The following is a 25,309-nucleotide window of genomic DNA, read 5'->3' as shown; positions in this document are numbered from 1 at the left end:
CTGCTTCTCCCTCTTCCTCTGCTCCCCCTGCTTGTGCTCTCTGTCAAATAAATAAAATCTTAAAGAAGCAGCAGCAGCTGAGATATGGCAAGGCAGCAGAGAGCCCAACCTTATGCACTTCCTGCCTCTGATAACCAGAACATGCAGCTCAGGTTGGGTGATTAGATCGCTCAGCGCACCCCATCATGGCACTGAGGAAGGTGCAGGGAAGTGGCTCAGGCCCTGGTTAGTAAGCCCGTGCTCCCAAAGCACGGTTAAACTTTCATCAGTTAATGTGGGTGGCCAGCTTGCAGCTGGATCTCCACCCTTGGAAATGCCAGGAAGCGTTGGGCGGTAAGCATCGGGGAGTTGCCGCTGGAAGGCCAGTTGCAATTGGAACCCTCTGCTGATAAGGGTCTTGCTTTTGTGGAGGAGACACTCCTGCCCATCCGGTGGCTGGCTTCAGCACCGCGCCCTCCACGCTTTTCCTGCCTCTTGGCGATGTTCGAGGTACAAAGAGGCCAATGCCTGGATTTACCCTCCCCTGTGCAGCGAGACAGCCTTGGATCTGACGGGGAGGGGGTGTTTACTCCAATCCAGCTCAAGTTCCGCGGCACCAGGCCAGTCTGGACCTGGAGCGCCCTCTGGCGGTGCTGAGCGGCGGGCCTGGACCTCCACATGCAACGCCAAGCTTTGGCTTTGGTCCCCGGAATGTGCTGGACAGCGCCTGCGGGGTGGCAGAGCTCTGAAAATCATTCTACCCCACCCCTCTCCAGGTCGGGTTTGGGAGGTGTGAGGCAGCCTTAGCTGCTAGGATGGGTTTGGAGGGCTGTCCAGGGAGAATCAAGGTGCTGCTAAGGGTGGCTACATCAGTGTGGACGTGCGTTGCTGGGCCTGGAGTCTTATGTGTCATTTTTTTCTGAACTGGCCACTACCAAGAAGATCTATACTGGCCTTGCTTGGCGTTTTGATGTTCCCCAACCTCATCACCATCGCCGAGCCACCTTCTTTCCTGGACATTGGAGCAGGAGGGGTACAGCTGTTTTGGGATGCTGCAGTGTCTCCCAGAGTAGAGGGAAGGCTGCCTTTACTGCGTGGAATGTGCATGGGAGGAATTCCAGAAACTTTCTTTTCACTGAAGTCACCATCTCTGGACCCCAAGGTAGAGGAATAAGCGTGGTTTGGATGTGGGTGACGTGGGGTTGAGCCCTGAAAATTGTGGAGACTCTCCATGGCCTCAGCCTCCAAACACAACTCACAGGAAAAATCTGGAATGGGTGGTGGTGATGTCCACAGTCAGCAGATTTCTACCAGGTGTGAGACAGGGCACAGGATTCAACCGTGGCCTGGGCAAATCACTGACCTTCTCTGGCCTTCCCAGGTAAGCGTGGACCTTCTGGGATGGTTCTGGGGTGGTCACAAGTGTTGAAGAATACAGGAGATGCCGCTGATTATTGGGTCAGTGTGGACATGTCTTAGATTTCAGGCAGGTCCTGGTTTACCCGGGGGCAGCTGCCTGTGGGGCAGGTCGGGGTCGATGCTATTCCAGCACAAAGGATTGAACAGCATCCCCAGGGCGGTTGGGCAAATCCAAAGCAGAGATGGATAGTGGCCTAGGCCCACCGAGGGTGGCCCATAGAGGCTGACAGCAGAACCCCTTTGGAGGGGCCTGAGCTTCGGGACCCTGGCCTTGAGGGACTTGGGGGCGACACCTGCACTCATAGGGTTGGGACCTGAGCTCCAGGAGTTACAGACTCTGGGTTATCAAATAAATCCTTTGTAGTGCTTCAAATTACAAACTTTTAAAAACATTCAATCTATTTATTTACATATATATTCTACATAAGTTACAAATCCTCACTTCTGCCACGCTGCTAGAACTCTATTTCTCCCTTGATCCTGTTTTCTTTCTTTCTTTCTTTCTTTTTTTTTTTTTTTTGAGATTTTATTTATTTATTTGACAGAGAGAGACACAGCGAGAGAGGGAATACAAGCAGGGGGAGTGGGAGAGGGAGAACAGTCTTCCCGCGGAGCAGGGAGCCTGATGTGGGGCTCGATCCCAGGACCCTGGGATCATGACCTGAGCTAAAGGAAGACGCTTAATGACTGAGCCACCCAGGAGCCCCGATCCTGTTTTCCACCAGTAATTCGGAGTTACTTTGTTTTGAAGGTTATAGCTGTTGTAAATACCTGTTTGTTGGTCTTCCTGGCTAAGTGCTGGGCAAGGCCAGTGGAGGTCGCTGTGTCTCCAAGGAGGGAGGTAGATACCAGGATGGAATCTGAGCCAATCTGGAATCTGGTCCCTTCATGCCACCCAGCAAGCCCCAGCCTGCAATCATTGAGACTCTGGCTCTGCTCAGATTACATACATTTTTACACATGGTCTTTTCTCTGCTTCTCGGAAGCTCAGGACATCAGGCCTGCACATCCACACTAATAGGTGAGGGACCTCAGAGACTGTAGAAGTCACATAGCCAGGGAGGGGATTGAGCCAAGACTCGAACAATTGCTTTGGTCCTACCAGGTTATCTGCAAAAACAATGACAATCATGTGGAGCCTTTATAGTAGTGGAATCCTGAGGGCTAATGGGCTCAACACAAGGGAGGAGGGACTTGGGAGTGAGAATGACTTATGGCCCTAGGTGTGCGGTGGCAGCCCTGGTTGGGCTGGGCGGTGTTAAGGGCTTCAAGGAGGCAAGGGTGCTAATGAAACATGACTGTTCCTAAAGCCTGAGGTGCCACTCAAGGCCCGTCGCAGTTCATCTATCTGGACTCATTAGGCCAGAATCCCCTCCTTTGGGCCAGAGCTCACTCATCTGTTGTTCCATGACCAAGCCAAGTGAGTGAGGAGCCCAGAATGCAAGATTTGAAGAGGCATTCGCTCTCTGGGCCGTGCAAGTGCAGGCTAGCACCGGCAGGACCCTAAGACGGTCTCTTCTCCCTCCTGCCACCACTCTAAGCTTTGAGCTCATAGAGGGCAGAGACTGTGCCTGCTACTGCCTTGGGGCCCCCAGCCCAACATCTGGGCTGTGCAGTGTTGTTGCTTGGAGCTCAATAAACATTGGTCAGCGGTCAAGCCTCAGCTTTCTTTCCTGAGAGAAAAAGGGCTTAAGCAGGGAAGAGCATGTGTGTGTCACTCAATCTAACCCATTCTGGACCAGGGTCTGGATTTCTCATTTGCTAGATATAAGCAAATGGAATGTCGAGGGGGAGGACCCAGTGCCCTTGCAAGAATTAGAAAGTCTAAGTCAGGGGCGCCTGGGTTGTTCAGTGGGTTAAACGTCTGCCTTCAGCTCAGGTCATGATCCCTTGGTCCTGGGATGGAGTCCCGCGTGGGACGTCTTGCTTAGTGGGGAGCCTTCTTCTCTCTCTCCCTCTCCCTGCCACCCCCCCAGGGACGACTGCGAGACCTACTCCCGGAAGCCGAAGGATCGAGTGTATCTACTTTCTACTTATCAAGACTGGAGCAATGAGCAGGATCAGTCCATTGCTTTTGACTGCCGGTGAGTGCTGCGCGCCGATTGGTCCCGGTTAAGGAAGCGAGGAAAAAAGGGCGTGCACGTGGGGACTCCCGGTCAGAGACTGGCGCGTCCGGGGAAAAGAGGCTGTGGAGGGATTATGGCGTCGCTCAATTGCAGCGCCGCCGTCTGCGTGATTTGCTTGGAGAAACCCAAATACCGCTGCCCCGCCTGCCGTGTGCCTTAGTGAGTGCGGGAATCGTCAGGAAGGGGACCGGGCGGGGCGGCGGGGTCCGGGCGGGGACCCCGGGAGGGTCCGCGCGACTTCCCGGGCTAACGCGGCCGTGGCCTCTGTTGTTACAGCTGCTCCGTGACCTGCTTCCGGAAGCACAAAGGTAAGGCCCCGGAGTCTCCCCGCGCCCCCGAGCCGCCCCTCTTCTCGCGTTGGCAGCCCCCACGTCCCGCCGCGTCTCTCCCGGCCTTGCCTCCCCCAATCCTGTCGGAGCCCCAGGGGGAATCTCTGCCTGTGAATGCTTCCCGGGACTTGGACCAGTCAGAAACTCCTGCTATACCTTTCCTCCTAGAGACCGCCCCCTCCCCTTAAAAATAGGTGACTGTTTTGGCCGCCGAAGTCAGCCCTAGTAGTTTCTTCTTAGTATTCTCAAAAGCTGCGCTGGCTGCGGTTAACACAATTTTTTCTTCTTTAAATGCCTGGCTAGAAACAACGAGGTAGATCTGTTTATCTTAAGGGGAGGTTAGTGTTGTTAAGTCTACATTTTAACTCCAATCTGGAGCCTCCCCTTAGTCCTCAGCGACCCTTTCCCATGACCTCATGCTGAGTTGACTCTGGTTATTGAAGTGCCTTATTGGTTTTTTGCCTGTAGCGTGATCCCCTTGCAGTCCTTGGCCTAGAGGTATGTTTCAAGCTGTACCGCTCCCCCTGCTGTTTGTTTTTCACCCTAGTATTTCTTGAGCATTTTCAGAGGAAACTTTTCCGTTCAAGATAGAAAGAAGTAGAACTGCTTTGCTGAAAATTGGGTTGGGGAGCCGGGCTGGTAAGCTTTGCTCTGGCAGTGCGGTCCTGAGTGGCCCCTCTAAGAACCCCGAGGGCAGTATGGGGCAATCTGGAGCTCTTCACTGTGTGGCCCTGCTGCGGCCAGGGCTTCTCTTAAAATGCACATCTGAGTAATTCACTCCCTTGTTGAAAACTCCAGTCTCTCTAGCAGAGGGAGATGGTGGTTCTTAGCCTGGGTATTGCTCTCCGTATGGAGACACATTGTGAGAATGTTTCTGTTGTGACAGTAGCTGAGGAGGGTTGGGGGCACTTCTGGTAATTGGTGTTGGTGCAAATAAACATCGTGTGGAGTGTGAGACTATCTCACACTGTTAAAGACCTTTCCACTCTGAACATCACAGTGCCTTTGATGAGAGACCTGCTCTTGGGAAGAAAGGGCAGCCTCCCGTGTGACCCTCTTCTGCTCTTGCTTCCTCCACTGGCATCCCAGCCACCTGCCAGTCCTGCCCTGTCAGTCAGCTGCTAGTTGCGTATCACTGTCCTTGCACACGACCCTGTTCTTCCAGGGTTCTGGTCCAGCTGCAGACCTCTCTGTCAGGAATGCTCTTTCCACCTGGCAGCACCTCCCCTTTGTCTTCCAGTCCTCTCAGGTGACATCGATCAGACTCTTATCCAGGTCTCTAGCTGCCATCCCTAAGGCTTAACCCCCCTGAGGTGGGCCTGATGACTTTCATCTCTGTCATCCCAGCGGCATGTGGTACATGCAAATTTGGTACCTGAAACTGCTGAGAAAATCATTTGCTAATTGAAGTCAGTGTGTCACTTAATCCTAGGGAGAGCCCAGTGAGGTTAGGCAGGGGAAAGGAGGATGGGGACAGCTTTCAGGTTCGTGAGGCCTGCTTCTTCCATCTTCTGCCGGGCCCAGGGTTGCTTGTTTTCTCAGCGCTGCCCTTTGAGAGGATCCCTCACTTTCTCTGCATCCATCTCCACCCTCCCCCCGCCATCCCTAACCACATACATGTTTCCCACCTAGAAGCTGGCTTGGTGGGGCAGTGTGGCCTTGTCACTGAAGTGGAGGTGATGTGCATCTGTTTATGTCTCTTTCAGAGCAGTGCAACCCTGAAACTCGTCCTGCTGAGAAAAAAATAAGGTCCGCTGTTACGGCAAAAACTGTAAAGCCCACAGAAAACAAAGGTGGGTTGCTTGACTTCAAAAAAACTAACCTTGAAAGGGTTTCAAGGTAATAACTGAAAGGAAAGAGATGTGGGTTGGGACAGGGAGTCAGGAAAGATGGCTTCATTAAGAACAGCTTCCATAGCCCAGAGCACTAGGAGTGGGGGCCCCTGTTGTGTAGTCTAGAGCAGCCTGAGGGCACTGTTAAGGACAAGAAATAAGGGTGTGAGAGGCAGCTGGCAGTGGTGTTCGGGGGAGGGGGACACCCTAATGACAGGAGCCTTCTCCAGTCATGGCTTCAGGTTTCCCTCCCTGGGCCTGGCTGGAGCTTCGGTTCACCTGAGCCGGGCTCATGTGGGAGGCTCCCTTGGGCCAAGCTCCCCTTCCTGCTGTTGGGGGCGCCTCCCAGCTTATTGTGGGAGCGCGCAGTTATCCCAGCCATCTCTACAGACTACAGTCTCTCCTGGGTGTCAGGCACCATGCCAGCCTCTGAAGGCAGCCCCTCCTGGTGCCCGCAAAGAGGTACTGAACATTCACAGCATGGGATATCCTATTTCTGCCCTTTGAGAAACCTCCTTGTCGGGTTTAGGCAGTGTCAGAAATTTTTGACTGTACTGAAAACACAAGGTATTCATGTCAGCAGGTTTTTACCAAGCACCGAATTTTTTGGCCCCTGCCAGGGCTGGAGCCATAGTGAGGAGAGCTGGGGTGATAGGGATTGGAAAATCAGGCTCCTGGCCTAAAGACCAGACAAGCACATAGAACAAGCATGTGAACACACTAGGGTGCATTTGTTAAACTCCCCAATTCTTGGCTTCACCCTCCTTCCCAAAAAAGAGGAATGTTGGTAAAGTCATGAATTCCAGACAAGGTCATTTTTGTTTTGTCAGTACCTGCTTCCCCTCACTACTGTCACCTATGTGCACTTTTATCTGTTGGAGTTGTTCAAGTCTGGCGTCCAGGCTTTGTTTCTAGTCATAATTAGTTGTGCTCTGTGTTCCTCAGATGACGACGACTCTGTAGCTGACTTTCTCAATAGTGATGAGGAAGAGGACAGAGTGTCTTTGCAGAATTTAAAGAATTTAGGTAAGTGTGTGTGCTTGCTTCTTCATCAACCACTGATATATTTAATTCAATGTATAGAGTCTGATTTTTTTTAAGTTACTAAATACAGGTGACCCTTGGACTGCACAGGGGTAGGGCTCCCCTTCGTCCACCCTCCAGTTGAAAATTTGTGACTTCTGACGCCTCCAGAACTTACCTACTTATAGCCTACTGTAGACCGGAACCTTACCGATAACTTAAGTCGATTAACACATGTTCTGTATGTTACATGTATTACATGCTAAAGACAATGTTAAGAAAATCACGAAGAAGGGAAAATACATTTACAACACTGCTGTATTGGTGGGGGAAGACTGTATAGGAGTGGACCCGTGCAGCTCAAACCTGTGGTGTTCAGGGGTCCCTGTAACAGAGTGTGGTATGCAGAGCCCTCTGGTCACTTGACTCCATAAACACTCGGGGCTTTCACATCTCCCTGCCTGGAATCCTGCTGTTTTTGTGGGTTGGCAAAGTTCTCCCTCAAGGCTTGGTTCAGGTTACCCTTCCTCACCTTAACTTTCCTTGACTTTTTGTCTTTCTCAGAAGCAAACACTTTCACCTTCCCATGGGGCCTGGAAATCCACCACTCATACCTGATGGTAACTTCTCCCATGCCAGTCTGTAGAGCAGGGCCTGCATTTACTCCTACCTCCCCCGTGCTCCGTAGGTGGTCTGGTCACTCCGGCAGACAAATTTTTAGAGGGACTCAGGTGTTCATAACGCCTGGCGTTTTTGTAGGCCCACATGGTCAGGCCTGGGGGCGGTTCTGTGAAGGGTGTGATGAACAGGCCAGTGTGGTTCCTGCATGGGGAAGGTTTTGTTTCCGTCGCCTGAGGCCCACCCTGCCACGCACCGAGTCCCACGGCAGTGAGGCTGAGGGCAGGCGTGGACCGTTTTGTAAACCGTGAGGCAGCAGACAGATGTCCGTGTCTGTTCGTTGCTACCAAGGCTGCGGTGCGAGGGCCCCGCGCCGGCTTTCACAGCGCTCAGACTGTTTGGTGTAACTCTCCTCACCCGGGAGAACCTTCAGGCCCATGAAAAACAACGTGCCAACAAATTCATGTTGTTCTCTGTGTATGTGCTGGTATTTTTTTCCTAGTTGAAATGGCATAAAGTTAAACTATTTATAGAGATGCTGAGAACAAGAATCTGATGGCCTTTAGGAGATCAGCTGCTCTGGTGACCTCACCTTGTTAACGTGGAGCATGGGTTCCATTCTCGGGTTTAAAGGTTTAGGGTATGCAGCACCCTTGACGTATACTACACTGGACGCAGTTAGCTTTTAGCCATCTCCATCTGTCCCCACTTGAACCCACATCGGCTTTCTCGTTCGTTCTTCAGGCGAGTCTGCAGCACTGAGAAGCCTGCTGCTCAACCCGCACCTTCGACAGCTGATGGTCAGCCTCGATCAGGGCGACAACAAGGCGAAGCTCATGCGAGCCTGCATGCAGGAGCCCTTGTTCGTGGAGTTTGCCGACTGCTGTTTACGGATTGTGGAGCCATCCCGGGAGGAGGATTCGTGAGCTGGACTCCCGGGCTGCTTGCTGGCACGTGCGCGTGCGCTTGCCCTGCCTGCTACCCCCAGAAAAGCTAGCGTGGGGCCCTCGGCCACGGTGCTGACTTCCAGGCTGGCTGCACAAGGTCTTTGTCTCCGGCACTGTGGGTGTGGGTTTCAGACAAGAGGAGGATACTCAAGGTGACAAACCCTTGATGGAGGGAGAACTGGACATTCAGACGGTGGTGTTTAAATATTTTAATTTTGGTACAGTTTAGACATCACATGATTGGTAAAGTTTTATACCCATTTGAGTTAAAACTTGCTCACTGTTGCTAAATAAAATCAGGATATGGTAATTCTGTGGTAAATTGTATTGTTCACCCTTCTGTTACATTATTACATTAAATAAATCAACATATTAAAAATAGTGAGGTTTTGTTCCTTTTAAAGGAACTAAATGCAAATATCCTAGTTGAAATTTGGGGGCTAATTTCAAGCTGACCCACCTGTTCTGTTTGCAGGGAATCGGGGTGCCCCACTGTAGTGATGGACTGCCCTGCTGCGTTGGATCTATGAAGGTAGTAAAATGGGGGACATCCTCTGTGGCCCTGAGGTTTCTTAGCCCTGATTTGCTAACCAGCCCGACACCTGTCAGGGCCTGAGATGTAGAGGGGAGCCCCAGGCCCCTAGTGCAGGGGCTGTAACACACTGCTTGGTCACAAGTGCTTGGAGTTGCTGTGGGAGTAGTTTGGCAGCTTTGTGTGGATTAAATGTCTTTGGCAACGCAGCTGGCAGAAAAAGGCCTTGTAGACACAAAGGCACCAAAGGATTGCCCAGCCAGGTGAGGCTAGAAGGTAAGAAGACCTCACCCGTGGCCCAGGCTGTGTCTTTCCAGCAGAATCTGATTAAAGCCACTAACACTGTAGGGTGAGGGTTCAGGGCAGATGTCAGCGTACGGCAGCGGAGACTTCCTGCAGTGGAACTTGATTGAGCCCTAGGGAGAGAGAGAGAGACTGCTGGAACCCCAGATCCCGGGAGTGCAAGCCCTCTCGGTGCCCCACAGCGCCAGTGCTAGAAACACAGAGGTGTGGACAAGCACTGATAGCAGAGTCCCAGCAGGAGCAGGATTGAATGCAGGCTTTCTGCTCATTCTAAACAAGTGGCAAATTAAAATACAACATTTCACATCCATTCGGTGTGATGGATGAGCGAGCTCTCTCCTGTAAGAGTGTTGCCTGTCACAGTCCTAAGACTGCTTAAAACTGGCAAACAGTCCCACTGCTGTTTATCTGGCTGACCCATGTGTTGTCACGGAGATCTCTAGGTTCCGTCCTACTGTAATTCCTCAGGTATGGAAACTCGCTGTTTCCTTCCTTCTGACTTGTGTCACTTAACCCTTGCTGGGACCTCATGTGGCAGGTTGAGCATTAGCCCATTATGTGTGTTGGCTGAGTCTTTCCCCTGGCTGCCCGTACTATAAAAACAGAGCTCTTGGACCACTGACTTACCTGCCTGTCATTTGCACAGCTGGAGCAGGAGATAAACGAAGTAATAATTTGAGGAAAATAGGATGCTAACTTCAGTGCTATTTGAGACAATAAACTGTCATCACAAAAAGTGGGACTGATTAAATGGAGATTTCAGAGAAGCCAGAACACTTAGAGGCAGTTTATAAAAGGGGAATGGGGGGGGCGCCTGGGTGGCTCAGTGGGTTAAGCCTCTGCCTTCGGCTCAGGTCATGATCCCAGGGTCCTGGGATCAAGCCCCGCATTGGGCTCTCTGTTCAACAGGGAGCCTGCTTCCCTCTCTCTCTGCCTATTGTGATTTCTCTGTCAAATAAATAAATAAAATCTTTAAAATAAATAAATAAAAAGTGGGAGGAGTCTGGAAAATTCTGAGTTGTAATGATGGAAACCACCCAAACCTGTAGCCAGCTGGGAAGCTCAGGCTTCTGGCTTCCCTGGTCAGAACAGCTCTTGCCTCAGTCCTGCTCCTGCTGTGAGCTCGGGCTTTGGCTCCTGCCTTCTACAAGGAGGTGTGAGGGACCCAGAGCCGTTGTGGGCAGGATTGCTGTCCCATCATACAGCTTACCTGAGGCAGTGCTCGGATGGATGTGACACCAGCTTGTCCTTGTGCTGTCTGGACGGGGTAGCTACTGGGGTTCCCCGCAGGGAGCTGGAGGCAGGCCCAGACCACCAGCTTCCTCTGAAAGCCGCGGACCCCCACAGCTGCGTTGGCCAGGACCAGTCCCAGGGGCCAGAGGCGGATTATTGCTGCCAGGAGGCTGGTCTGTGTCTGTGGCAGCAGGGAGGAGCCCGTGGGAAGGGGAACTTGAGAAAAGTGTTTTTCTTCCACACCATCCAGTTCTTTCGAAGCAAGGAAGGCCATTCCAATCTTAAAAAAGGAGAATGCCACTTTATAGCTTTCAATCTGTTAGTTCTTAATGGAAACCCAAACTATAATAAGATAGCTCAACAAGGTGATCTGAAGGGCACAGGGCTGTTGAACAGCTGGATGCCTTCAAACAGATGGGTGCCTTGTGGTCAAACATCTTTGTGCCCAGGGCACCTGTGCTCAGGCCTTACATTTGCTACTTTAAAAGTAACAGCCTTGAGGTCTAATTGAGAGACCGTAAAATTCACCCCTTGAAAGTGCAGAATTCCATGGTTTTTAGTATGTGCCGAGTTGCTGATGCTGCCCTTTCTGCACCCCAGGCGCCCTGGAGGACAAGTGGTGTTCCGAGCAGTGCCGGGTGAGCGCTCCAGCCCAGGGCCGCTGGGTGCCAGCCAGCCACCACCCGTTCTGCCCGCAGGAGTCCTATACTCACTCTCCACTTCCGCCACGCGCGCTTGATGACTGTGGCGGCTGTGTGTAGCCTCTGCACGTGTTTCCGAGCTAACCAGGAACGGATGGCTGGCAGGTTTGCCCAGAGACAAGAAAGTAAATGAAACGTTAGAACTCTAAGCCTGGCCCTGCAGCCACGCCCGAGCTGCCCAGAACCTGCGCCTCCTTGGTGAACGGCCAGCCCACGATGCTGCCTACAGGAGGGAACAAAGGCCCTCTGTAAGCTCTGGAAGGCTTTCAGGCTCGGAACATCAGGCTGGGACAGACCTCGTGTGGAAGGGCAGCGGGGACCAAGCTCACCTCCGCCTCAGGCGCTGCCCGAGACAGTGCCTGGGGAACAAGGGGGAAATCCTCAGCTCAAGCTGCTTACTGGCCTTAAGAATTCATAAACAGAGCCCCCACCATGCGCCCACGATGGTAAACTGATCATGTCGCAATTTTCATTTCCTTCTCTTGCACTTTGAGCATTTTCTCGTTCTTTTACATTCAGAAAAGGGGCTATTCCATTCACTATTAATAGTCTGGATTCTAGAAAACTAAAAAGTTTAAAGACAGATCCAAATCCTGTTATCTGACCAATGCAGAGTTCTACAGTTTGCTTACACAATTTTTTTAGGCCTGTAAATACAGAAACACACCTGAGGAAGGTGGCATCGTGCTTGACATGCAGTTTGGTATCCTGATTTGAACATCACATTGCAAGTGGTTTTCCATTAAATTTAAAATACTCTTCAAAAAGACTTCTTGGCTGTATCATAAGTTTGGTTCATGACATAACCATGACTTTACTACGGTCAGCTATGTGGGTGGTTTCTAGTATTTTTAAGGTAAGACTGCTGTGAATATGCTTTCTATGTCTCTTCCTTTGATAAATCAAATCTTCTCAAACTCATTACAAGCCCTGGACCCAGCACATAATGATTTGTTGTGGAAGCAGAGGAAGGTGGCATAAGCCACCCTCCAGGTCTGGGAAAGAGGAATAAAGGCAATTTTTTAAGTCTCTGCTGCCTACAGAGTGGCCTTACTTGTGGTGTGACCTGGTTTTCACTGGACTGGGGAGACAATCGGTGAGGTGTGTTGGAATTCGAATCCCAGTGCACCATAGGGTCGTGCCATCCATGTGCTGAGGCTCGGACACGGCCTTGGCATAAGGTTCTGCAGGAAACTCCGATCATGCAGGGTCTGCACACAGGCCCATGTGCCTCCTACCTGCCTGGATGAGCACGGCCGCCCGCCTCTGCCTCTCCTGCTTGCGATGCCAGTGTCGCCTCCAGCTGCCCTGGATGCGGCGGGCACACTGCTCCAGCACCTGGGCGCGTCTGTGTTCCAGAAGCTCCAGCTGGGAGAAGGGGTATCCACTGAGGGCCTCAGCCACTCCTCCCACTGCCCTGAAGTGGTTCCAGACCCCGTGGCGCTGAGGAGAGCAAGCGGCTGGCTTCGGAGAACTCCCCTCCTCACCATCAACCAGCTTACCATGGAGTCCGTCATGAACACCTTGGTCCTGCCACAGTGAACTGGGGCTGGTGTGGCCTTAGCGGGGTCACCAAGTGTGGCTGCTGCCTGAGTCAGAGCTGGAAGAGTGTGGAGGATGTCCTGGAGGACAGCTTGCAGAGTGGCTGCCTCGGTGCACGGAGACCTTTCTGTGGGATGGGAGATGGAGGTCCCATCAGCTCTTGGTCATCTACACACTTCTGTGGACTTGAGAAACCAGTTCTGGTCTCCTCACTACTCCACAGGCTTCTCTGCTCCTGTTCTTGCCTCTAACCACTTCTCCACCCTTTTTGGGGGGAGGACCCTAGTGTTCTGAGGCATACTGAACTCCCTACTTGTGGCTGGGCCCTGGGCTGGCCCATAGCCTCCATCCCCACGGGTTCCCTGGGCAAGCTGGCAAAGGGCACTTGGTGCCTGGACCCCAATCTGGAAACCCAGGCTACTCTGCCAGCATGTGTTCCAAGGCCCCAAACATGCTGAGGGCTGAGTAGGGCAGCTGGGCCATTCCCTCTGCCTGACCCCTCAACTTCCTGCCACGTGACAAAAGGGCGAACAAATCCCGGTCCCAGAGAGGCCCAACAGGTGCCCCTGCCTGCCCTCCCGCAGCGTGCAGGGCTGGCTCCTATAGAGGTTTACCTGAGGGCTCTGACCACCTTTTGCTGCCCAGTGCCTCTCTGGAGACAGAGGCTGCCAAAGAAGACGCCGCAGACGAGAAACCGCAAAATCAACCAGGGGCGAAGGGGGCTTTGGGCACGAGACACAGAGCAGTAGAGCAGATCATGAAGAGCGGGGAAGGAAAGAAGTGGGGGAAAAGAGTGAAAGGCAAGTGACAAAACTGTGCCCGAGAGAGGAGGGAAAGCAGAACTGTCCAGGTCTGCCAGGCTCCAGGGCAGGGCTGTGTGCGTGGGAGCCACTGCTGCTGGGCAGGAGCCTCCCACTCTGTCCTTGGCCTCTTCTTCCTCCACCTGTGCAGGGGGCTTACCCTACATGCTGACAACCCCCAAACTGGGGCCACATGTGACCTTCCCTTGACGTTAGAGCTTGCTGAGGGCTTTGCAGATGCCTCCACAGGATGACTCCAGGGACCTGGAGCTCAAGTCAGCCCTATGGGGCTCAGCAGCTCCCCCAAACCTCTCTTCCCCACTGGCCAGGCACAGTCTGACCAGTTTCTTCCCAACACTGCCCATTGTGCCCACACCTCTAGCTTGACTCCGGCCAGTATTAATAGCCTCACTCCCATGGCCTGCCATAGGGGCCCCACAGTGGTCTCCAGAAAGCATGAGGCTGATGTCACTCTCTTCCTCCTCTGACGTGCCTCCATCTACCCAAAGAATAAAGCTCAGCTTCTGTGACATCCCTATCACCTCAGTCTCCGCTCCACCTGTTCTCTGTCCTTATGGACAAGCAACTCTGGCTTGGAGTTCCTCACACACACAGTGTTGTCTACTGCATGCAGACCTCCATCCAATTACCTGTCATGTGGAATGCTCTTCACCTAGCCAATGCCATCTGTCCTCAGACACCACTTCCTCCAGGAAGCTTTCCCTGATTCACAGTTCCCCAGCACTACCCACGGCGTTCTGTTCTCAGCTCTGCCTTTCCACTTTCCCCAGTGTTTGTCTTCTTTTAGTCTGTTTCCCCTACTGGGCCAAGAACCATGAGAACAGGGCTGTGTTTTCCTCTGCTTTGAATGCCCAGCCCCATCCGAGATGGCTGAGGACAGGCACTCGGTCAACTGTGGTTGAACACGTGACTAGCACACGGGCCCCACTCACCGGAGTGCCCTTCAGCAGGAGATGGGCTGTGGGGGCCAGAGGATGTGCGAGCACAGATCCTTCTCAGTACTTCATATCGTTCCACGAAGTTCCAGTGAGGGATCCTGGAAGCCAGAGGGGGAGGTGGGGGCAGAAGAAATGAAGTGACTTCATCTGTGAGCCTGGCACAGAGCTTGGGGCCAACGGGAGTTCCTTGATTTAATCTACTCAACAGTGGAGCGAGGCCCTGCCCTCAGAGTGCCCGCGGTGAATGGATGCGGTGTGGTTCTGGAGGGAGGACTGTGGTCATTCACGGAAGCCAGTGGAGACCGTTTTAAACTGGGTCTGCTTTTCCTGCCAAGGTGATCTGCCCAAGGGACTTGCAGGCTTCTCCCTAGCTGGATGGCTCCTGGCGCGTATGCAGTCAGCCGCATCTGTGGCTTCTGACCCCATAGCCTCCCTTGCTTCCTCCTGATTTCTTTGTTCCCCTCCACTGCAACACTTAAACTGCTGGTGACACCTTGTATCTGTCTCTACCTCCTCCTCCTGAGTCTGGCTTCTGTCCCCAGCGCTGTTCCCATGTGCTTCTTGTTGCAGCCATCACCAAACACCACACCACCAAATCTAACAGTCAGCGCTCTGACTGGCCTTGGGAGGTGCCCAGCTGGCCCCCGTCTTCATGCAGTTCTCTCAGCCCCAGCAACCCCTGGGAGCCTGGCTTCCTCCTTCACCCACAACTCCTGCCAAGTTGCCATTGCTGATTTCTTGTCACCTACCCTCTCTATAAATGTGAATGTTCCTCAGGGAACGGCTTCAGAGCACTTCTCTCTCCCCACCATGACTTCCTCCTTGCTCACGATGAGGACAGATGCTCACGCACTCTAGTTCCCAAAGCTCTGGGCCCCAAGCCTGTCTTATAGCCGCTACAAACCTGATAAGGTCACATTCCTGTCTCTCCTCCCATCCCACCTCCAGCCTGTGCCTTCCCCAGACATCCTATCTCAGGGAACTGCCTCCTGATGCATCCATTAGCCTCAGATGGAAGCCTGGAAGTTTCCTGTGTGACCTGGAAGCTGATTGCTCCCCTGCCCACACCCCATGGTCAACCAACCCACAATCCCGTTTCTATCAGAAACGATACTCCAATTTCCCCCATTTCACTCCATTTTTCATGGCTGCCCCCTCATCTGGGTCACCATCCTGCCTGCACACCAGCAACAGCCTTCTCAGACATGTGCCTTCTCTCCTACCCCTACATCCAGCCTACACAGAGCAGCCACAGAGCATCAATGTGAGCACAGCACTCTTCTCACAACATCCAGCAGCTTCCAGGCCCTGTGGACAAACTGCCAAGTCCTTGTGGGGTCCGTGCGGCCGCTCTCCTCCAGGTCTCTATGCGCCCGTCACGTTAGCATCTTAGTTCCTAAACTGGGAGCTTTGTGCTTGCAGTTTCCTCCCCCAAACCTTTCCTTAACAGAGGCCTGAGCTGTTCAGAGGGGCCCCTCCCTCAACAGCCCAAAGATTCTTTTCTCCCATTAGTCTACTGAGCAGCATTTTTTTGTTTCTTTCCTAGCACTGATTAACTTTGTACTTCTTGTATGTCCCATAGGAACGTATGCCCCAAGAGGCAGGGCTCACCTTCCTTATTCACGGACACTAGCAACAGTGCCTGCTACAAAACAGTACACAGAAAGTGAACGGATAAACGAAATGAACAAGCGAAGCCTCTCCAGCTCCAGGTTGACCTCTGCAGCCCTGCTGCTTTCTCTTCACCTCCACCTCCTGCTCTGGGCCGGGCAGCTCATCACGCCCGAGTCCCAAGCTCCACCCCAGCACTGGCCCTGCCCCGTGCCTGGCTCGGCCCGCTCACCGGATCGGGAAGCCAGCAGCACTGATGTGGATGGTCTCCACGAGGCCACAGGCCTCCAGCTGGCTCAGGACCTGCAAGGGTGGAGACAGGATGGACACCTGTGGCATGGGGCCAGCAGGTCAGAAATACCACTCCTTCTGCCCTCTGAGGCCTTACCCTGGCCTTGGTCGGTACGAACCTGCAGGCTGTCCAGAGGAGTGGCTGCTGGGGGTCTACTCCTTGGGACCTTAAGAAGATCTCCCTGCTAGAAAGGGTCCAGGTGGCCGCAGGTACCCTTATCGGATGCCTGGCTTTGGATGCAGCTGAGGCAAGTGCTGGTCCTGCTTTTGTCTCAGCTCTCCAAGCAGCGCAGAGGCTCTACCTCACCATGCAGCCCAACCCAATCTATTTTCTATTTATTTTATATTCTGCGGACAACAGAGTAAATCACAGCCGAGAGGGAGGAGAGATCATACTGTAAAGGTTCTTCGGGACCTGAGTGGAGAGATCCTGGCCTTCAACCCTAGACCACTTGGCTGTGGGACCCTCTCCAGCACTGTGCAGCACTCAGACCTCATCCACACCTCAGAGCCCGGTACCCTGAACAAAGAGCAGCTGCTGGCCGACTGCATTCGTGCAAATCAGCAATAACTTGACAGAAATGGCTGCACTGTGCTGACTCTAAGGCGACACAGGCTTTCAGCGAATCACAAGAGTCACCTGTCCCACAGGGCAGCTTCGGTATCAGCAGGGCACAGTCGGCGCACAGAGCGTCAGATGCAGGGGGACATCTCAGCTAGCTTACCGTGCCATGCACAGACCACGAAACCATACTGTGACCGTGCTGCCAAAGCAGGGAACACAAGACGCCCTCATGTGAGACTCAGCCTGAGACACACACTCTGGTCACTCCATCTGGAGGGTAAGTTCTGCCTTTCAATCCCTCAGAGCCTTGGCCAGATAGAACTCGCTGCAAAGCAGCTCCAGCTCTGTGAATTACCTCCTCCTGGAGAAAGCTGTGCGCCTGGCCCTGGCTGTTGGGCTTGATGCAGCGAATGTAGTGGGGCGTCGTGCAATGCAGAACCTGCAGAAGCTGTTCCAGGGAGGCCTGCAGGAGGGAGACTGTGGGTCAGGCAGACTGGAGCTGCCGGCGCACATCAGCTGGGCCCTGGTTAGTGACAGCCTCCAACACGCCCGGCGGTCCTCACAGCCCGGAGACGGGGATGCTCCCGGGTCCTGGGCCGATTATGGGAGGTGCTCACGGAGTCTAAGCACCCTCCTGGCCTTACCTCCCACTGCTCCACACCTCCTGCCTCCAGGGATCTTCCTGACCTACGATCTTACACCTGGCTGGTCTCTGCTCCTCTCCCCCCACCCTCACCAGTGCAATCTTCCTAGAAGAGCACCATCTCAGAAGCCACTGCCACTCATTCAGGCAACAGTTGCTCTCATGAAGCCCATCCTGTGTGCCAGGGGACCTGTGCTGGGGTAATGACATGGTCAGTCTGGGCTCAGAACCCAGAGTCTGACGGGACACAGAGACATGGGGTGGGCCCCCCTCAGTGGCGTGTTTGAGGCTAGGCAGGAAAGTCCCAACAAAATCTGGGCTCCACAAGGTGCTTCCTCTAGGAGGTGATATCAAGCTGAGGTTTGAAGGAGGAGAAGGAATCAACTAGGGCAAGGGGTATGGAGGGTGGGAGTCTGGGGGCAATGGCAGGGGCAGGGGAACAGGCATCCCAGGAAGGGGGAGCAGAATGCACAAGGGCTGAGAGGGGGCAGAAAGCAAAAGGTGCTAGAGGAGATGGCCAGTCTGCTAGCCAAGGACAGCTGGACCAGGATGCTGGAGAACTGGGAAGGAATGGGGCACAAAAGTTCAAGGAACTATTGCTTGTCCATGACCACCCTATCAGCAGCGAGTGAGAGGCCCTCATTGTGCCACCCACAAGATCCTAGGCTTTCAATCATGTCAATTTTATGTCTCTTTGTCAGTTTCCCATCTCGATCTTCCCTGTGAGGAAGATCATGTGGATGGGATCATGTTTCCATGTGGAACTCCATGGATGGGATCATGGGTCCCATGATGGGTCCATGGATGGGACCAACTCCATGTGGATGGGATCATGTTTCTGTGACTCGTCAGTGCTCCCCAGCACACAGTACCAACCCTGGGAGGTGCTTGGTAAATATATGAGATTGATGAATGAACCAGGCACATATTAGCACCCCCAGACCCACCTTGAACTTGGACACCACAGTCAACACAGGGGCTCTGCTCTGGCCAGAGGGCTCCTCCTGGGCCTTTTCTTCGGGGTCAGCAGGAAACAGCACCTTGAGTAGGGGGTCCTGGGATTGCTGTAGGAGCCTGGTCAGTTCAGGGGGGACAGGGTCCTATTGGAAAAGGATAAGGGCAGCAGGTAAGGGCAGGTGGCATGCACCCATCTGGTGCGCCAGTCCTGCTCACCAGGGCCCCAGAAGATGGCTTCACGGGAGCCCCACTGTGACAGGAGTCATTTCTGGGCAGCTCATCCCTCATGCCTGAGGGGCCTCAGGCAGGTAAGCCTAAGAAGTGACTTTGGATTCTGGGAGGATGTTCAGGAGAGAGAGTGCATGACCGGAAACTTCCATCTATGTGCAGCAGTAACTCAACACCTCATTTCATGCAGGCCTCCCCAAGCCATGGCCTGGCCTCACCTTGTTCTTCTCCACCAGGCCTGCAGTGTGGTACTGCACGGGCCCCGCGTAATGCAGCACGACGAAGCTGGGCTCCCGGCTGAGCTTGTTGTGGCCCAGGCGGGGGCTGCCCGCCAGTGCACTCTCGATGCGGGTCTGGAGCTGGGCTGCACTACTTGGCCGATTCAGGCGGCATTCCTACATGGGATGGGATGGGCGGTCAGCCACAAACACGAGATGGGCTCGCCACAACCCTCACAGTCCCCACGCCCTGTGGCCCCTCCCCACTGCAGAATTGTCACAGAGGCATCACAGTGACACTGAGAGGGAAGGAACATAGGGATTAGCAAACCCATTTGGCAGATGGGAAGACAGAGGTACAGGGGCACAGTATAGTCTCCAAGGCCCCAGAAAGGCCCCACTCTGGTGCTCAGCAAACTAGCTGACCCCACCTCGTTTATGAGGGAACAGATGCTGATGGGACTCCCCTCGATGAGATCCAAGCAGGTCTGGTTGTCCTGGTAGTTGACAAATGACCACTCCAGGCCCTCGACTGCATATTCCTCCTAGGGAATAAAGATGCCAGGAGAAGGCAAATGTGATCTGAGGCCGAGATGGCTCATCCATGGCTGGCCTCCATACCAGAGCATATTCCAGAATGGCATCAAAGAAGGAACGAAAGGCTCTGGGTAAGCCCCTGGAAGAAGCTCTCCACCCCTCACCTGTTGGGCCCTCAGGTAGTGAGCCACAAAGTGCTGCTGCAGCTTCTCGTTGGCATAGTTGATGCACAACTGTTCCAGGCTGTTGTTGGGAAAGGACTCAAACCCGTACACATCCAGCAGGCCTGAGAGGATGGGGGAGAGCCATGGGGTTGCTGCCCAGGCAGGAGGAGTACTGGGGGGACTGTGGGAGCCCGGGGCAAAGGCGCACGCTTGGCAGCCTGGAGATGGAGTTGAATGAGCATGACACCCGGCAGTGGGCACAGCAGACACCCCACCTTGGGGTGGGGCCCATCTCCACTTCATGGCCCCTCAGAACTCAGAGCAGGAAGAAAGGCCGAATGAGGATCGAGGGGCGGCCTAGAGAACATTTTCTGTGTCCAATCCAATTTGGAGGGCCTTTATCTCACCAGCCCAGCTGGTATCTAAAATGCCACTGTCCCTTGAGCAAACTTCCCATCTTTGAGCTTGACTTCCTCCCCTCCCTGACTTTTCCACCCCAGTTCCAACCATGCTGGCATGTCCCCCAAATCCCTCTAATCTAGCTATCTTGCCTCTCCCCGCACTGCTTTCCTGAGGCTGGACCAGGGTCTCAGGGGAGGAGGGGCCCTCACAAAGACACCATCCGAGTCTGCCTGGAGAGCTACCGACGGGTCAGATGTGGACACCGAGAACACGAGCCATCTTGCCCAGACATTGGTGGTTGAGGATAAGGGGGTGCAGAGAAGGGAACAGAGCTGCCCGGAGTTGCACAGTGGACACTATGGTTCTTTTTTTGAAGGAGTGCTCCCGGAAAGGTGAGCCCCTGCTACCTATGAAAGTGGTCCAGGAGGCAGGGTCTGCACAGATGCTGCTATTGATCACGGACACCAGCCAGTCAAACAGCCTGTTGGGATGGGGATGGAGGGAGAGAGGACTCCGGTGAGAGGTCAGGTGAGCCTGAGGGGCAGCAGCACTGCTCCTCCAGCCAGGGTGCCATGCTCCGAAGGGCCTGTATCCCAAACCTGGCAGGCCAAAGGGTCAAACATAGTCGTGCCTATCCCTTGACAAAACAGAAATCTGTCTTGTCCTGCCAGCACGCTGAACAAAGGACGAGACCCTGGGGCTAGATGGGGAGTGCATCTCCCATCAGTCACTTGGCTAGACACTCAGCTGGTGTCTTGATTAGAAGGGAAGGAACTGATGGGCAGGCCTGCATTAGGCTTGCAAAGAACCAAGTTCATTAGACTCCCCTGCAAAACTAGACCTGTAGTGCCTAGAGCTTGAGACCCTGCCACATCCCCCGACTCGATCCCGCAGTGGCCCAAGGTGGCATCCTGTACTCTGGACCATTGCCCCCTACCCCCAAGAAGACAAGGCAGTCACTGTCCTGGACACATTCAGCACTATGTACGGTACGATTAAGGGGCCTCTTTCTTATAGTTTTTCTTAAAGTGACTGCTCTGCAACTTACTGCAATCAGGCTCTGGTTTCTGTTTTTGCCACAGGGGATTCAACTACCCATCTCAGGTACTAGACACAAATGACCTGATGATACAGTAAACCTGTATGAAATGTTCTATTTCACACAGGCTCACTCTGTCTGTGGTCGTCATATTTATCTTATCTGCTCATTTTGCAGTGACTTGACACAAAGGCTTTAAAAGTCTTTGGCTTGAAATCAGCTTTGGGGCAGTGGGAATGAAGTCTCTTGCTGAACTGGGGTCAGCCTGAGCCTAGATGCCGCAGGCCATTTTCATCTCAGTGGATCTTATTCCCCCAGTAATGCCTCTTGGGAAGTTCACAAAAGCAGGGGGACCCTCTCTCCCCAGGGCCCGAGTTCCCATAAGCACATGCATGCACTCGGTCCCATAGTTTTGGAGGATTCTGGGCCCTTGATACCTTTACTTGGTAGCCTGAAGGTTCTCAGAAGCCAGGGTGAGAAATCAACCTTAACCACATGGCCAGAGGGCGGAGATGCCCAAATAACCAACCAGTGAAAGGCCAGGACCCCACCTTCACCATGTTCTGGGCTCGCACTTGCGGCACACTATGCTGTGCGAGATAGTGGGCCACACTCTGCCTCCATCATCTATCATTATCCCCAGGTAACAGAAAGACATGAAGTACGAGGGCACATGGAGACAGAGGAGCCGATTGACCCAGAAGTCTAAGCCTGGAACTGTGACGGCCCCAGATGGCCCTCCAGGCCGGCTCTGCCAGCAGAGTCAGGCAAACTTTCCTCACCCACAGCCAAGGGCAAGGCAGGCTCCTATGCTTTCATAATGAGCTGAATCTCACCCAGACTGTGGCAACTTCCCCAGGCAGAGGACTCTGGAATTAAGGTCAAAGGCCTTGCTCAGGTAAAACCCAGGAGCCACTCCCTGCTGTCCCAAGGATCTGGGAAGGGTCTGGGAAGCAGGGAGAAGAATGTGTCTAATTTATCTAGAAGCCTTCACCAGGGGCCTAGGCATACTGCCTGAGGGTGCCTGGTCCAGCTCTAGATAGGCAGAGAACGTGGAATGAGGGCAGGGCCTGATTGCTCACCGTGCATAGACTAGTTTGGCCACACAGTCTCTGCGGGTGTCGCATTCGGCTTGGGAGCAGGGTTTCTGGAACACCTGCTGCTGCCTGCCTGCCCTGATGGTTCTGATCCGCAGCGTCTCCAGCAGCGGGTCTTCTGGAAGCTGCAGCAGCAAGGCTGATGTCTTGAGAGAGCCTGAGAGGGACACATCACCCTCCATCCAAACAGCCCTTCTCACAAGACCACGTGGAAGTTGTCACAGTGGAACTGTGACCCACCCAACCAGACAGAATAAACCTAGGTTCAGGTGAGTGGGACCTGCCTAAGGCAGAGACATGACTTGAACCCAGGATTCTCGGTCTCAGTCCACACTGCCTCATGTGGGACAAATCACTTTATAAACCCTCTTTTTTCTCATCTGTAAGATAGGGACGATGCTGTCTTCCCAGAGATGGGGCGAGGACTAACATCCACAGTTTCAAGAGCATCACCTTCCAAATTCCCCCCTCAGGCCTTCCCGCCCAGTCCCACCCACGCTGGCCCGTTTCCAGACAGGGCAGGCCCTGCTCCCAGGCGCTGTGACCGCAGCCTGAGCCCCAGGCCCCCACCCTGTTCTCACACTGGGCATCTCCCGTCAGGTGGCAGGGCTGGGCTTCGTCCTCAGAGTGGGCAAAGCGGACGTTGCCGAGGTGCAGCAGTCCGGCCAGGACCTGAGCGGGCAGGAGAGGACACGGCATGAGCTCTTTCTCCGGGGCTGGAGCCTTGCCCGGGAAGGGCCCATCTCCTGCTGAACATTACCAGGATAAGAAGAGAACCTCCTAACTGATGCCCCCTGAGAAGGAACCCTGCCGGCACAATTCTGTAAGAGTTACAGGCATCACCTTGTTTAGTCCTGTCAACTACCAGTGAGCAACATGCTGTGATGATGCCCATGACAGAGGTGACAGAGGGAGAAGTTCAATCATACAGGGGTCCTGGCTGGCTCAGAGGAGTGTGTGACTCTCAATCTTGGGATCGTGAGTTCAAGTCCCACGTTGGGTGTAGAGATTACTTAAAAAAATAAAATAAAATCTTCAAATAAAATAAAATCTTCAAATCACAAGCCTACAGGCCACAGACTTAGTAAAAGACGAAAGCAGGATGAGAACCCAGGCAGTCTGACTTCAGATGCCTCCCAGGGCAGCCAGTAGAGCTCCTAAGTCATCCACTGCCTGTCCCTGTGCCTCCCCTTCTCTAGGGGCAGGCTGTGACAACACCACTGTTACCTGGGTGCCAGGCTCACTGCTGTGTGGCCAGTGGGGGTTTGGTCCTGGCTCCCTCTGGCCTTTTCTCAGCACTGTGGGGCTTCTGACAGCTCAGCCTGTGGTGGAATCTGGGACTGTGTAGCGGGCTCTCTGTCCTAGTCCACACTGTACAGCGGACTGTGCACTCGGACTGTGCACTCACTGATCCACACGGATGAGTCCCCAGGGGCTACAGAGAAGAGACTCAAGTCCAGCAACTTGAAAACTCTCAGACCCTTATTGGGGGAATAGGACCTCCCCTACCATCCCCGTCTGGTTCCAAGCAGGGTGTCTCTACATGCTACTAGAGTTGAGGCCACAGCCTACCTTCGGAGAAGACTACCATGCCCAGTGGGCAGAGGGTCAGGATACTGCAAGGCCAACACTGTTATCCAGAACCCAACTGTTGTCCACTTGCTGTCCACTTTCCCTCTGGCCAAACTCTAGGCCTACGGTGCATATACAGGCCACGACCCCCTCCTGCCTGAGCAGCCCCCATCCAGAGGCAGAGGTCATTTCCCAGTGCACCACCATCTCCCCACACAGGCTTCCCTGTGGCTGCTGCCAACCCACCCTATATATCCCCCCTGGTGCTCTGGGAGGGTGAGAAGGGAGGCCACTGGTGGGCCCAGCTCACCTGGGTCAACACTCTGAGAGGAGGGAAAAGTGGGAAGTCGGAATATCTACATCTGATACAAACCGTCAGTGATGTCTGACCTAGGGCTAGGGAGGTCACTTTACTTCTCTAGTCTTTTCAAGCATAAAAATGGGAATAATCTCCATATGTGTAGGACTACTGAAATAACCAAGTGGACTAAGAGGTATGAACATGATTTTAAGGTCTGAATACTTTAGACGAAGCTGTGATAGCATTAGTTCTCTATTCTGTATTCTGATCACTGCAGTAGTAACTGACCTAGGCACCTCACCCTCCCCCTGCTGAGCCCCCAACCACTGTGTCAGGTTTTAACCACTGCACCTGTGCACTCAATCATTGTCCCCTATGCCCTATCCATCCTGACACCCCATCTAGGCTCAGTAGCACAGAGGGTAAGTGACTTCTTAGAGGTTGCACAGTGGGGCTTCAAGTCCTAGATCTTCAGAGTTCAGAGAAGGGACCCATGAAAGGGGCTGCCCATCCATCACCTCTGCCAAACATAAGAGATGTGCCTTTTCTTCTAACCTGAAAGATGTTGTTCTGAGCAGGGGTGTCGATGCCCAAATGAAGCATGGCCTCTCTGGTCACCTCGAAACAATCCTCTGAAAAGGAATCCAAGTCACAGCCCAGGGTCAGGACCAGAGGTCAGCAGGGGCATCGAGGGGTGAAGGCAGGCCCTGTGCAGAGGGTGAGTGGGTACTGATGGGCCAGTCCAGGGTGCTGGACAAGGCTCCCCCTACCTTCCAAGGTCCTCTCTGGGTTGGGCAGCCAAAAGAAGGCTGCTCCCTCGGGGAGGTGCCACTGGAGCCTCTCGTCCATGCTGGCTCCTTTACAGATCTGTGGGGAGGGGTGGGTGGACGGTTGAGGTGAGGGTGTGAGGAAGCCAGGCCTGCATAAGCCTGGGGTTGCCATGAGAGGAGAAATGCTTTGATATCACAAGGCTGAGAGGTGAGAGAGCCAAGGCATAGAGCCCAGGACAGGCCCTGGGACAAAAGTCGCAGCAACAGTTCTGAATGTCTCCAACCCGATGCAAAAACAGCCTGCTGAGGAGGCCTGTGGTCTGATGAAGGAAGCACGACTCCTATCTGGGGAGCCCCAGGTCCATATGAGCAGGAGACATCCTATCCAGGCTCTGGGGTATCCCAAGTCTGATGGGAGACACATCAGACACAGCTCTAGGGAAGCTCTCACTCTGCTGGAGAAAGGTGCCATTCTAAGAGTCCTTGGTCTGATGAGGGGGACCCAGTCCCAGTGTCAAGGACCTTTTGGTTTGATAAAGCAAATGCATCTCCAGGTCAAAACCATTCTGGG

General features: G+C 53.7%; 2 protein-coding genes across 8 annotated transcripts in view; one reads left to right on the top strand and one right to left on the bottom strand.

Moving 5' to 3' along the window:
- Window positions 1-3,530: 3,530 nt before the first annotated feature.
- On the top strand, window positions 3,531-8,272 carry LOC111151768 (zinc finger HIT-type containing 3). 3 transcript variants are annotated; one of them, XM_022509960.1, is made up of 5 exons: window positions 3,531-3,683; window positions 3,801-3,832; window positions 5,560-5,646; window positions 6,631-6,711; window positions 8,071-8,272. In XM_022509960.1, the coding sequence occupies exons 1-5, from the start codon at window positions 3,598-3,600 to the stop codon at window positions 8,250-8,252; spliced, it is 468 nt and encodes a 155-aa protein (XP_022365668.1). In that variant the 5' UTR covers window positions 3,531-3,597; the 3' UTR covers window positions 8,253-8,272. The 3 variants fall into 3 exon arrangements, with proteins under 3 accessions (XP_022365668.1, XP_022365670.1, XP_022365669.1); XM_022509962.1 differs by lacking the exon at window positions 8,071-8,272 and having other exon boundaries at window positions 3,556-3,683; window positions 6,665-6,702; XM_022509961.1 differs by lacking the exons at window positions 5,560-5,646; window positions 6,631-6,711 and having other exon boundaries at window positions 3,556-3,683.
- Window positions 8,273-9,084: 812 nt separating this feature from the next.
- The window catches only part of LOC111151766 (myosin XIX), a 31,335-nt gene continuing 15,110 nt past the window's right edge, over window positions 9,085-25,309 (bottom strand). For 2 of the 5 annotated variants that reach the window (XM_022509951.1, XM_022509954.1), the window contains 18 exons: window positions 24,739-24,835; window positions 24,524-24,600; window positions 22,677-22,767; window positions 22,081-22,252; window positions 20,367-20,440; window positions 19,558-19,679; window positions 19,288-19,401; window positions 18,857-19,033; window positions 18,401-18,553; window positions 17,166-17,273; window positions 16,365-16,430; window positions 16,187-16,257; window positions 14,338-14,441; window positions 12,545-12,711; window positions 12,281-12,410; window positions 11,055-11,140; window positions 10,319-10,621; window positions 9,085-9,221 (listed from right to left, as the gene is read on the bottom strand). In XM_022509951.1, coding sequence (XP_022365659.1) covers window positions 9,093-9,221; window positions 10,319-10,621; window positions 11,055-11,140; window positions 12,281-12,410; window positions 12,545-12,711; window positions 14,338-14,441; window positions 16,187-16,257; window positions 16,365-16,430; window positions 17,166-17,273; window positions 18,401-18,553; window positions 18,857-19,033; window positions 19,288-19,401; window positions 19,558-19,679; window positions 20,367-20,440; window positions 22,081-22,252; window positions 22,677-22,767; window positions 24,524-24,600; window positions 24,739-24,835 — 2,241 coding nt within the window. In that variant the 3' untranslated portion in view covers window positions 9,085-9,092. Of the gene's footprint in view, window positions 9,222-10,318; window positions 10,622-11,054; window positions 11,141-12,280; window positions 12,411-12,544; window positions 12,712-14,337; window positions 14,442-16,186; window positions 16,258-16,364; window positions 16,431-17,165; window positions 17,274-18,400; window positions 18,554-18,856; window positions 19,034-19,287; window positions 19,402-19,557; window positions 19,680-20,366; window positions 20,441-22,080; window positions 22,253-22,665; window positions 22,768-24,523; window positions 24,601-24,738; window positions 24,836-25,309 lie in introns of all 5 variants that reach the window. The other 3 variants (XM_022509952.1, XM_022509953.1, XM_022509955.1) reach the window with 3 other exon arrangements.

This window comes from Enhydra lutris, unplaced genomic scaffold, assembly GCF_002288905.1.
Source record: "Enhydra lutris kenyoni isolate GAN:26980312 unplaced genomic scaffold, ASM228890v2 scaffoldscaffold26, whole genome shotgun sequence".
NCBI lineage: Eukaryota > Metazoa > Chordata > Mammalia > Carnivora > Mustelidae > Enhydra > Enhydra lutris.
This window is presented reverse-complemented; position numbering and strand designations above follow the sequence as displayed.